At 38.2% G+C, this 12250-nt stretch overlaps 1 protein-coding gene across 1 annotated transcript in view; it reads left to right on the plus strand.

Moving 5' to 3' along the window:
• The first annotated feature begins 200 nt into the window (after window positions 1–200).
• sh3kbp1 (SH3-domain kinase binding protein 1) overlaps window positions 201–12250 on the plus strand; it is a 118398-nt gene continuing 106348 nt past the window's right edge. Inside the window, exon 1 of the mRNA XM_036558108.1 lies at window positions 201–444. Within this exon, the coding sequence (XP_036414001.1) occupies window positions 441–444 (4 nt within the window). The 5' untranslated portion in view covers window positions 201–440. The remainder of the gene's footprint in view (window positions 445–12250) is intronic.

Genomic DNA, 12250 nt, shown 5'->3' on the forward strand with positions numbered 1-12250 from the left:
GGAAATTCGAAACAGAAGCCAAGTTGAGGCTGGTGATTGGAGTGCAGCTGATGAGGGACCGGGCTAACGTTGCACGTTTTCTCGCGAGAATACGCAGGCTGGGCTCAGGCAGGCAGGCAGGCAGGGCGGGTTGGAGGAGCCGAAACGTAGCGGTGCAATCGGAGCCTGTAACGGGGCACCATCCCACACTCCGTCCCGTCTCCCGTTTTGCTTCTGGAAGAGAAGAGAATCCTCCCCTGCGTAAGGACTATGCTTCCCCATCGCGCCCCGCCTGCTTAAGCAGCACTACCGTTATATTCCTCCTCCTCCTGTCGGGCTGGGGCGCAGGGCTTCTCCAGCGCCACTCTTCTCCCCTGAAGTAGAGGATTTCCCCCCTTTCTCTCTCTTCTCCTGCACTTATCAGTCTCCTGGAGGACCAGGCTGCGTGAACAAGTTTATAAATGGGTGAGTAGCGCAGCGTCTACGCGTTTCATTACTCAGCTGAGCAACTCCAGAGCTCAACTGCACTGTGTTCTTTAGTTTTAAGTCTATTTATATTGACTTGTGCTGTAAGGACGCTTTATTTCGTGTCCTATAGCTACATTTCTGCCCACATCTTCTCTACCAACCTTGTTTCCAAAGTTGAGCAGGCTGGATTCAAGATGTGGACACGTTTACATCTTTTTCCCCCTCCATAAAGATCTTAAAGAGTTAACTCCAGCTGAATTTCATTCCCCAGTCTGGCTTCCAGCTCCCATCCAGCTGGCCTGAATGTGGAATCTTCTGCAGTTTCATGAGGATATAGAGGAAGTAGCGTATGTGTACTGGTCTATCACTCACTCAGGGCCTGGAACTTGTGCTTTTCTACTTCTTGTCTGGGTTGAAAGTGAGCAGATCTGCTCTGTAGGTTTGGACTATTAGCTGATGCTGTGCCTCCTCTCTATCCCTGCCTGAACAGATGGTGAATGGGGTGCAAACTGATAGGATAGATACAGGTATAATGGTTCTTTGGGTCATGTGGTACAATGTGCTTTAGGTCCTGAATGACAAAGCTGTTTATTTCTTCAGTTTCTCTTTGAAACTGACTACTGGAATTGAATTAGCCTGCTTAGAAGATCTCGTTTTGCTCTGAAATTGGATCAGATGAGAGTTTTTAAGACGTGAACTCTGCACATTTTTAAAAAAGTTCTCTATAATTTAATGCTTGAGATGTAAATAAAGTCAATCGGAGTGGTTTGATGTGAAATCGTTAGTTGTAGAGACTCATATCTGTGCAATAGTGGTGATGGGAACCAGGGGTCACCATGCATACAACACAAATATAGCCATTTTATAATACTCTTCTGAGTTTTTGTGACGTTCTTAATGGTAAAATAGTGTTAAATCTGAAAAAATATGTTTTCTTAAGGCGACAGTTTTGCCTTACAACGGCCTGCATGTGTGCAAAACTGTCTAACCATCAAAACTATCATAAAACAAAGGAATATCGTCAAGCAGCGTATTCATAATCATCTCATGCAGTCACTTTCTGTGAGGGAGCTTTTAGAAGCGTTAAACCTGTTTTCGGACGTCTGGTTCCATTCACCACCACTGTGAACAATTATGAAGTTTCTCTAAAATGGAATATATCACATCAAACCATTCCGATTGTCTTTGTTTACAACAACTTTTTAATTAGAGGTGGGTAATATGGCAAAATGTAATATCAATACTTCAGAAAGTTTTTTACAACACATTTTTTCTGATATCTGATGAGTTAGAACAGACAAAGTAGGGCCACATTTTAAAAATGCTATCAAAAACTACTTCCATTCAACATTTCGCACACTGTACTGCACTAAATCAAATTAAACAGGACTAATTATGCTCTCTTTTTTAATTAAACATGCTATTGGGGCTTGATTTATAATTACTGATGTAATTATAACGTATTACTGATGTCCACGATATACTCAGAAAAGCATGTTGTGACATATTGTGATGTCATTTATGACTACAGCGATAAATATTGTCATATTGCCCAGATTTGTATTTAATTGTGCAGTAATTTTGAGAAATTGGTGTAATTCCCCTTCAAGTGTCCCCTGTTATTTGAGGCCCATAACGCCTAAAAACCCTCAGGGCTGTACAGTATCGCTGTATGATTCACCAGGATGTACCTGAAGGCAGCTGTTTTGCAGATCGCTAGAAATGCTACCACGTATTTTAAGCCTGAATGATGGAAATTAAACAAATTGTTATCATATACAGAATTAGTGCGATAAATGATGTCACCATGATTCAGATTAAGCTGAGAAGTGCCACATGGGAGGCTGACAGAGCCTTACATCATGGCTTGGATTTTCCTTGATGGTATTATAGTAACGATGAAACCAACTGGGCTTTTCTAATATTACTTAATAGATCGTAAGGATAACTATATTTTGCACAGACGACACAGTTAATATCTAGTGGTTCTCCACATTTGTTTGATTGGAAACCAAAATATTACCGAACTGGCACGTTTCCAGGCTCCTTCAGAACAAGCTCGTCCATTTTACTGTCTGCTGGAGATCTAAGAGAGGTTTTTTGTTTCATGTTTATGTACAGCAGCATTCAGAACCAGACTGGAAATCCATGTTATAATCATTCCAAGTGGCATTCAAAGTATGCATGTAGGTAGTTAATTAGTTGGTGCTGTTTTTTTTCTTCATATAGACTATAATGAACCGCAGTCTTTTCTGTTGTATAACTGTAGGAAGAAAACATTGTATCTCCATTTTTGTCATTTTTCAGTTTTTGACATAATTTGAAAATGCCTGTTACCCTTTGCAATGTGTGTAAATTTAATGAAGAATGGCCCAAAATGACTTGGAAAAAAGTCTGGTTCCATTGACTTAAAAGTAAAGCAGGTTTTTTCCTTTTCCTGTAAAGTTACCATTTTGGAGATGCGAGGTTTTCTTCCAACAACAGTGATAACGTTTTGAACTAGCAGTAGAAAAAGGTAGGGCTGAACACTTTTGGGAAGTCTCTAATACTCATTTTTCTGACCAATATTGTGACTTTGTGCGATTTAAATTGCATTTATTTTTCTATTTATTTCTTTCTTTTTTTTTGTTGTTGTTGTTGTTTTTTTTTGCCTGGAGCACCAGCATATCACTGCTGTCGAAACAAAACATTTTTCAGTTTTTCCTCTAATTAAGTGGTGGTGCCAGAATGTGCTGCAGAACTGCTGCACCATTTAAGATGCAGAAAGATTTCCATCCCACCTTAAATGGTGGAGCACCATTCAAGCTGCTGCACCCATAATAAAAATGCCTGTTGCCCTTTTCATTGTGTGTAAATTTTATGAACAATAGACTAAAATAAATGAACCTACATGATTTGGAAAAAAGTCCGGTTCCATTGACTTACATTAAAAGTAACGTATGTTTTTTCCTTCTCCTGTAAAGATACCGTTTTGGAGATACGAGGTTTTGTTCCGACCGCAGCGATGTGCACTTTTTCTAGCTCGAGTCTTGAAAACTGAACAAGGTGCACAAAACCGCAAGTTAGTTGCAGTTGTAGTGATAGTAGGTGTCGTCACGTGGCTGCTTCTGATTGGTCTAAATCATCTGCAAGCACTTCTAAGTTTCAAGTTTCCACTTAAAAGTTGTTCAGACAGCCTTGTTGATAAAGTACACACTTAAAAACGACGGTCCTTCAAGGGTTCTTCACAAAAGAAAATGGTTCTATAAAGAACCATAAACACTTTGCATGATTAAAGGGTTCTTTGCATCATGAAAGGGTTCTTCAGATTGATGGAGAATGTGGTGTATATGGTTCTTATGGAACCATTTGGAAAAGGGTTCTAAAGAGCATCAGAAAGACTTCTTCTATTGTTACAAGCTTGACAACATAACAGTAACAGAACCCTTTTCGGTGCAACATAGAACCCTTTTCAAAATGGTTCTATATAGAACCATCTACAACACATTCTCCATCAATCTGAAGAACCATTTTATGATGCAAAGTCCCCTTGAATCATGAAAAGGGTTATTTGAGTGTTCATGGTTCTTTTTAGAACCATTTTCTTATCTAAAGAACCCTTGAAGAACCATCATTTTTAAGAGTGTTGGCTAGAAATAAATTACAGATCTTGTGATTTGAAAATTGGCCTTTTTTTGACTGAGATTTCAGTATAAAAATGATCTTTAACTTTAGTACGCAGTGACTGGTTCAATCAAAAGGGAAAGGAAAAACGTGGTGAGCGAAAGAATAAAAGAACGATCATTTGCATAATGTCAGCACTTATTTAAATTATCATGATAATATCAGTTATCAGCCCAAGGCTAACTGCTACTAGATGGCTTTCAGGCCACAAGGTAAAGTTTGTTTGAGCTGAAGCATCGTTTACAGCGTTGCAGGCTTAATGACATTTTTATGGCATTTTTGTGAAATACACCATACGTCTATGCGTTGGACAAGTCTGTGACTTTATAATGAAAAATATCTCTAACTGCAGCTCCTGTAGTCTTGTTTAGTGAGTGAATTCAGGGCCTGTGGCTCATGGAATGATTTGTTTCACCTAAAATGAGATTTTCTCCCACATGTTAAAACATAGGTACCATAACAATGAAAAGCCTCCATAAGGCTGACCATAAGTTACATATCGGTGCATATGCTGAGGAATTATCACCACAATCCTCTTAAAGTCTGCGTCGTGCATGTGTCCCCCTGTCCCGGGCCTGTCTACATGGAGTTAATCTCCCCACAATGTGGAAGTGAGATAATAGAAGGACTGGTTTTAGTATCCATTCAAATAGATTACATTACATCGGTTTTGTGTGTGGAAACCTGTTTTAAAGCACCAGCAGACCCAGTTTCACAAACTCATAACCTCTTTGACCAATAGAAATGGTCCAAAATGACTTAGAACTAGAATTTTGTCATAGGTTGTCAAGCGAGTCAACTTTTAAAAACCTGTTTTGTGTTTTAAATGCTAATTTTATTGTGGTATTTGGACAGTTTTTTGTCTGCTTTATCTCAGCAGGGCCTGTCATCCCTAATTGCTCGCTAGCAGCTCAACACAGACTCACAACGTTTCACACACAGAGAGACATCACTGTGTGTTTACATGCACTTCATAATCTGATAACTGTAGAACCACAAATCAGGCACTTGAGTAATCAGATAACGGGGAAACTCCGGGTCTACATGCGTCAGGCAGTAATCAGATTTCTGCTTTGCAACCAGCCAATAAACTCGCAGAAGAAGCCGTGACGTAAAACATAATGTAAAACTCAAACTTCATGCCGCGGCCTTTTTTAAAACAAAAGATGATATTTAAATCCTTCATTGATCGGATTATCGAGTGCAGGTAAACGCAATCACTGTTTTAGTTAATCTGATAGCAGAGTTACAGGGAAAGATATTTAAATGGGTTACATTAATGAAAAACGCTTCCATTCTTAAACTCGTTCTTACTATTGTCTAGACATTAGAAATATTACGATACACTAAAAAAGCAATAATAATAAATTCACTTAGGATATCATAACATTATGTACATGTTGTCGAATAGAGCCCAACAACAGAGTAAAAAAAGAAGCCCATCACAGACTGATAGCTAATCTGTGCTAATACTGTACAGGCATAAGCAAAAACTTGGGCACCCCTACTCAAATGACATTTTATTGATATTTTTATTTTTTATTATTATTATTATTTTTTTAAGTGAAAGTAAGTTACACATCTTCTACAGAGAGCACACTTCTGCACATTTTAATATATACATACTGTTTATTTGCTGAATTTTATCTGGACAAAGAACCAAAAAAGAACCTGTGCTACAAATATGGCTCATCTTATGTTGTATGTTTTTTTCCCAGTTAGTTAAACTGCATAAATCTGCTGTAGCTGTGTGTGTACCATATTTATGTTCTCTGTAGAGGATGTGTTAACTTATTTCATGTAAAAAAATAGACTGAAAAGGTAATTAGACTAGAAGCATTCAAACTTTTGCGTGCGACTGTAAATAGAGGAAATATTTTGATGGAGTTTCTAAGACAAATTTAAGCTGTTTAAGTTTCACTTGTCGTGTTTGTTGCTCTGTGTTATTTAGGCTCATCATGGTGTCCACAATATGGTAAAATCTATGTCATGAAACATCACAACGGAATCATTTTTACACCAGTGTTCCTCCCACTCACAGCCTAAGCCCTCATTTTCTGCCTCCCTATGCGCACAAGCTTATTTCTCTGAAGGCTTCTTCACACCTAAATGCTCCAGATATACAGATATACACGTATCCCCAGACGTCTTGTCTCGCAGCTGGTTGTGCTCCTTTAAAGGTGAATAATACATTGAACGCAGTTATGTAATCCCTTCGTGTGTTGTGCTCTGTTGGGCATTTTGACTGACATCATTGCTGATGCCACATTGCAGAGCTTTTCATATTTTGGTGTTTTAACTCACGGGTTATACTTTCATTACTCTGTGCACAGACTTTACATACATTTGAACTCTCACGGACAAACACAGGGCTGCTTTACAAGACCCATTTTAGGCCTAAGGCCCCATCCCATTTCACCCCTCGCCCCTACCGCTTAGCCTTTAGCTGTCTGTTTTGCGCATTCACACCTAGCGGTAGGGTGTCCTGATTTTTCTTTTGAGATAAAGGGGCAGGGAGAAGTGTTGGCACCTAAAACCACCTTGGAGGGTTTTCAGAGCGACACTTTATGTTATGAGAAAAAAAGAAAAACCGGCAAGTTGGCTGCGCAAGAGACCAAAGAAACCCACAAATATAAGTATTTTTTTTTAATTACGATAACCATTGTATTATCTTAGTTTAATGTCATTTCAATGTATTATGGTCATTTTCTCATAACAAGCATAAAAGAATTGCTAATAGTATGCTGATGTCTTGGTAGCTAGCTAGCTAAATTTCCCGTTCCACCTTAAATAGTCCAGTAGTTACATTCTGACACCTCAGGCATCAGAACTGCTGCTCCATTTAAGGTGGAACGGGAAAGTTCTAATAAGAAGCTGGTGAATATCTGACTTCAGCTTCATATCACTGAAGAATCAGGGGTGAGAGGTAATAAATAACTGTCTCATCCCCTCTCTTTAAAAGCATATGATGCCCTAAATATAACTATAGCCCAGCAGTGACAAGCTGAACTTTACCCTCCTCTGCTATCACTGCAGACTGGCAGGGTCACCTACAGAGCAGCGCTAGTAGCTGTTAATGAAGCAATGTTCTCTTTATTTGAGGGTCCCATTTCATAGGGAAGATTTCAGCCACTACCTCTTGTAATTCAGTTGCAAGAATCAAGGTGACGCTTGAAAACAAGGGGTAAGAGTAAAAATAAGAAATGGGATTGAGACTAAAAGGAGGCCAGCACTGTGCATTTTTTGTTAAAGGGGAAATCCACCACTTTTTAATCTTTTTTTTCAATGTAGGCGTAATTCCGTTGAGATGTAAACAAAGTGATTCAGAGTGGTTTGGTGTGAAGTGATCTGTTCTCGAGAGACTTACAGTGTCAGAATTGTTCACAGTGGTGGAGATAGGAACCAGACGTTCAGCTCTAAAAGCTCCTGCACAGAAAGGAATTACGTGAAATGACTGCCTGATGTTCGAGACGTTGTTGTACGATAGTTTTGTGATAAAGTTTTGGTGTATTTAAAATACATTCATGGTGGAGAGGTACATGACAGGGTGTTGTAAGGCAAAATAGTCCCAAGGAGAACCTATTTTTACCTTCTATTTTACCTTTTACCATCATGAACATTACATATATAAACTCGGAAGACACGTTTAGGTTGACTGGTGGTTTTAGGTGGTAAATAAAATGGCTATATTTGTGTTGCAGACATGGTGTCCCCTGGTTCCGATCACCACCACTGTAAAGAAATCAGAATCGCAGAAAGCTTGAATATGCAAATGAGCTCATGAACCGTTCGCCAATCATTTAACTGTGTGCTTTGAGCGTCCTGACCAATCACAGATCCAGATTTGTTTCTGTACATGTGTTGATGAAGCTATTCATACAATCCAAAGAAAGTAAATTATTTTCCAGGCTAATTTTTAACCATGCATAGTCAATATGCAAAAGTTTGGGCGCCCCTGGTCAAATGATGTTTTTGTTGATTTTCTACATGACAAGTAAACACGTCCTCAAGAGAGAACACACTTCCGCACATTTTAAAGCACAGCTACAGATTATTCACTGAATTTAACATATTAGGGGAAAATTAAAACATTAAATGTGGCCTGTGCAAAAGTTATGGCACCTTTGCCTTAGAGGTTTTCTTTTTTTTTATAAATATGTTAAACTTGGCAAATACACTTTATTATTAAATCATTTTCACAGTCATGTAATGTGACTGGGAGTGTTTGAACTTTTACATATGACTGTTTTATTGATTCACCCGTGTGATTTGAATATATATCAAGGTGCCTCGCTATTGCAATATGTAATTGCAGCACTTGTATTTCATCCATAGTGCAGCACTATGAGTTTAACAATGGTTTTCAGCAGTAAATGATCATTGGCGTTGCAGTTTAGCCCAGTCCGTGTCCAAAAGACTGTCTTGATAAAGCAAAATTGATCTCCTCTGCGGCACTTATCACTTTTTCCAGCAGGCCCATCGATAAAGTGGGCTTTGCATTCTCTTGTTCCAGGTGTGTCATGTCGATGCAGAGAGAGACAAGACTGTTATTTCGATCTCTCGCATGAGGGAAGCGGTCAGAGACGAGTGGTTACGTTTTGTGAAATAGTTCTCCCTTTGAACAAGCGTTCATGGTCTGGTCGTAACCCTGCTTCTCCAATTCTATCAGAGCTTATATTCTACTCAAACAGGCCGACTGTTAGCTGCGGCTGGAGGGCAGCGCAGTGACGATGCGGTGAGGGATTTACACAATCCACAGAGATAAAGCGCTGCGTTGATGTGCGTCCTTACCACAGCTCCAGGCAGTATGGAAGATTTATTTAGAAGAATAATCAAGGGCTGTTTTTTAACCTGATGCCTATGTGTAATTGAGCTTGAGCACCTTCCAGTTGGCGCTTGGAGTCAAGAGGTTTCCAGGGAAATGTGTCATTATTATTGTCGGTGGGTATCAACTGTATGCCTCAGATGCTGCTGATGGAGATGAGGTTGGAAAATGCTGGAGTGTTCCTTTAAGGCTCGAGATAACAATGTATTTCCTTATGCTTTGATGCCTTTTCGATTGGAAAAAAAAAAAGTTCAACCCCTATAAGTCTTGTACATAACATGTACATTGACATTCCTCTTGTTTAAACCATAAACTGACAAAATGATGTATTATTCGAGTTGTTTTACAGCTAGTGTGTATAAGCTAACAGACATAGCAGTGCTGGTAAACACTATGTATAAATATTTTATTATATACATATATATTTAAATATAAATAAATCACTGGAACAAAACCTCGTTTCTCCAAAATGGTAACTTTACAGGAGAAGGATAAACCATGCTTTACTTTTAATGTAAATCAGTGTAACCAGACTTTTTTTCCAAGTCTTTTTGGGACGTTTCTTTTGGTCCATTCGTCATGACATTTGCACACAATGTAAAAGGCAACAGGTATTTTCAAATTCTGTCAAAAATTAAAAAATGGAAATATGAGGTTTTGTTCCGACAGCAGAGAACTATTTAATAATTAATAAATATATTTCTTGTATTTTATGTTTTCCTTGGCATCCACTTATGGTGTTATGTTCAAAAATAGTGCTTATTCATTTTACCTGACCATTTTACAACTTCTTATCCTTGAGAATGAAACAGGCTGGTTTTAAGACTGATATATGTAAACAAGCTCTATTCTGGTAGGCTGCTCTGTATTGAAACACACCTTATAACTCCTTATAACAGTGTGAGAGGGCAGTGCTTAACTGCTGTAGGCTGAATGGGGGGTATATGTAAAGAGATTTTGTGACATCGTAAGTGGCTTTTGTGAATTCAGAAGTGGCTGGTTTGGCAGCTCAGTACTCATATATGGACTGTATGGACTCGGAGGTGAAACACATTTTGAAACTTTAACCATGTTTACATATTACAAATCTCTAGTAATGTTCATAATAGAATACATGTGTCAAACACAAGGCCTGTGGGTCAGATCAGGCCTGTGACACAATCCTGTCCAGCCTGCATAAGTGTTTTGTCTATTAGTATTACAGTGCGCTGCACTACAGTCCCCAACATGCACTGCAGCGTTGCCCTGACTCTCCTTCCCCAACAACAATCTGTGGGACAGTGGTTACACCTCAGTTCTACACAGTTCTACACAAATAAACTCCAGCCATATCACCAAACACACTAGCTGCATTTCAGCTGTAGTTCAGCTAACATAAACACTGAACATCAGCTCAGCAGCTCAGAGCCCATGTATTAATGAACTTGCAGCAAAGAAAGGATGGCAGGTGTTTAGTTCAAGCAGAGAGGTAGGTTTAAAAGGCTGAGCTCCTGGGGACGTTTAAAGGTTTACCACAGGTGTCTGTATTTTACTGTTTATTGCATATTTTGAATAAAGCAATGGACAATTTCTTTTCTCTGAACCACAGATTTGTTAAAATTTCCTATTATGATCCTTTTTCTCATTGAGTTTGACACCCCTGTAATATAATAACACACAAAATGTTGCAGCTGTAGTTATTTATGCTGTACTATATACCACAAATATTTATTACTATATTTTTGTAAAATACCAAACTGCTGTGTATGAGAGCTGATTTGAACTGATTTGAATAAGCAGAATAAAATGAGGAACAGTCAGATAATATGCAGAAGTCATAATGCGATATCAAAACTGTGCATTCACTTTACTGCTGTATACTGGGACTGTTATTAAATTAGTGTTTGCAGACTTCTCTGAATGTTTCTGTCTTTTCAGGCAGGCGGCTGGACAAACCTTTCTTTGTAACCTGATATTCTTACTTGTTTTCCACGTATATTTAACTCGACCTATTCATGTCCAACAGCTAAATTTAGTTTGAGGAAAAATGCCACATAATGTTTTGGTCTAAATTGACTGAAACTTTGTGGAGGTCTTGTTTGAACATGTAACAGCACCCATCTACCTTTTTGTTGAGTTTAATTTGATAAATACTGACAAAAACTCACTTTTTAGCAAAAAGCTTTGGTTAATTTCTACAGATTAAGGCTGAAAGAAGAATATAATAGGATTAAGAATATTCTGTGACAGAATTTTCACACCCCATCTCTTTCCTGTTCCTTAGTTCTATCCTTCAGTCTAAACTCAGGGGGTCTGGCTTTAGGCTCAAAGCAGAAGTCATCCAGAACTCCAGCCCAAGTTCTCAGGCCCTGTGCACACATAACTGGATATTTTAACATACTTTTTTTGGCCTTCTGTCCCACAAAAATGGCATAGTCAGTCACCAAAAACACACCTTCTTCAAAACACCTGTAGCTGTTTTCATTTATTAAGTACACAGAACTCTGATAAGACTAACAGCTGGGTTGTTTGTGTGAATCTAGCTTTACCATTTCATTAAACTGTGGTACAGAGGTGTCACAATGTCCAGTGCTTAGTTCTTTTAAATGGACTGTAAACGCAACTGCAAATATTACTTGAGATTTAAAGTCAGATTAAAAAAAAAATTCATTTAAAAGGGATGAAAATCTAGAAAAACCTTAAATTCTCTGCCTGATGAGGTCTGCACTGCAAAAAATGGTATCTTGTCAAGTGAAAAGATCTTAATTCTAGTCGATATATATTATATTATTTTGAGATTGGCATGCACTTATTGTAAGATTTTCTAGCTTAATTCTAGACATTATTTACTTGTTTTAAGGAAATTTTTTAAGTAAAATTATCTCACTATACTGGCAGACAATGTTGCTGGTTTCAAGCACATTTCTTAAAACAAGCACAATTATGTGCCAATTTAGTGAGATAATATTACTTAATAAAATGACTTAAAAGAAGTAAAATGTCTAGAAATAAGGTAAATAATCCTAAATTAAGCTTAGAACAATCTGAGCAGGAGACCTGTTCGATTTATTGACCATATTTAAGATAATTTAACGTGACAAGATACCATTTCTTGCAGAGTATATGGATGTTTCAGAGATAGTTGCATAGCAATGGCAACATAAAGCAATCAGCAGGCTTTCATTCGCATTTCAAGCTTTTATTTTCTGGCAGGAATCGGACTTTGAAGATGTGTGTAACGTCGGATCAGTGAGTCAAATGCTACTGTATGTTTAACACGCTGGTGTCACTTTGATAGAAAATTTCTGCTTTAGCTTTGCGCAGTAGACATGCTTA

The sequence above is a fragment of the Colossoma macropomum genome, unplaced genomic scaffold (genome assembly GCF_904425465.1).
Source record: "Colossoma macropomum unplaced genomic scaffold, Colossoma_macropomum, whole genome shotgun sequence".
NCBI lineage: Eukaryota > Metazoa > Chordata > Actinopteri > Characiformes > Serrasalmidae > Colossoma > Colossoma macropomum.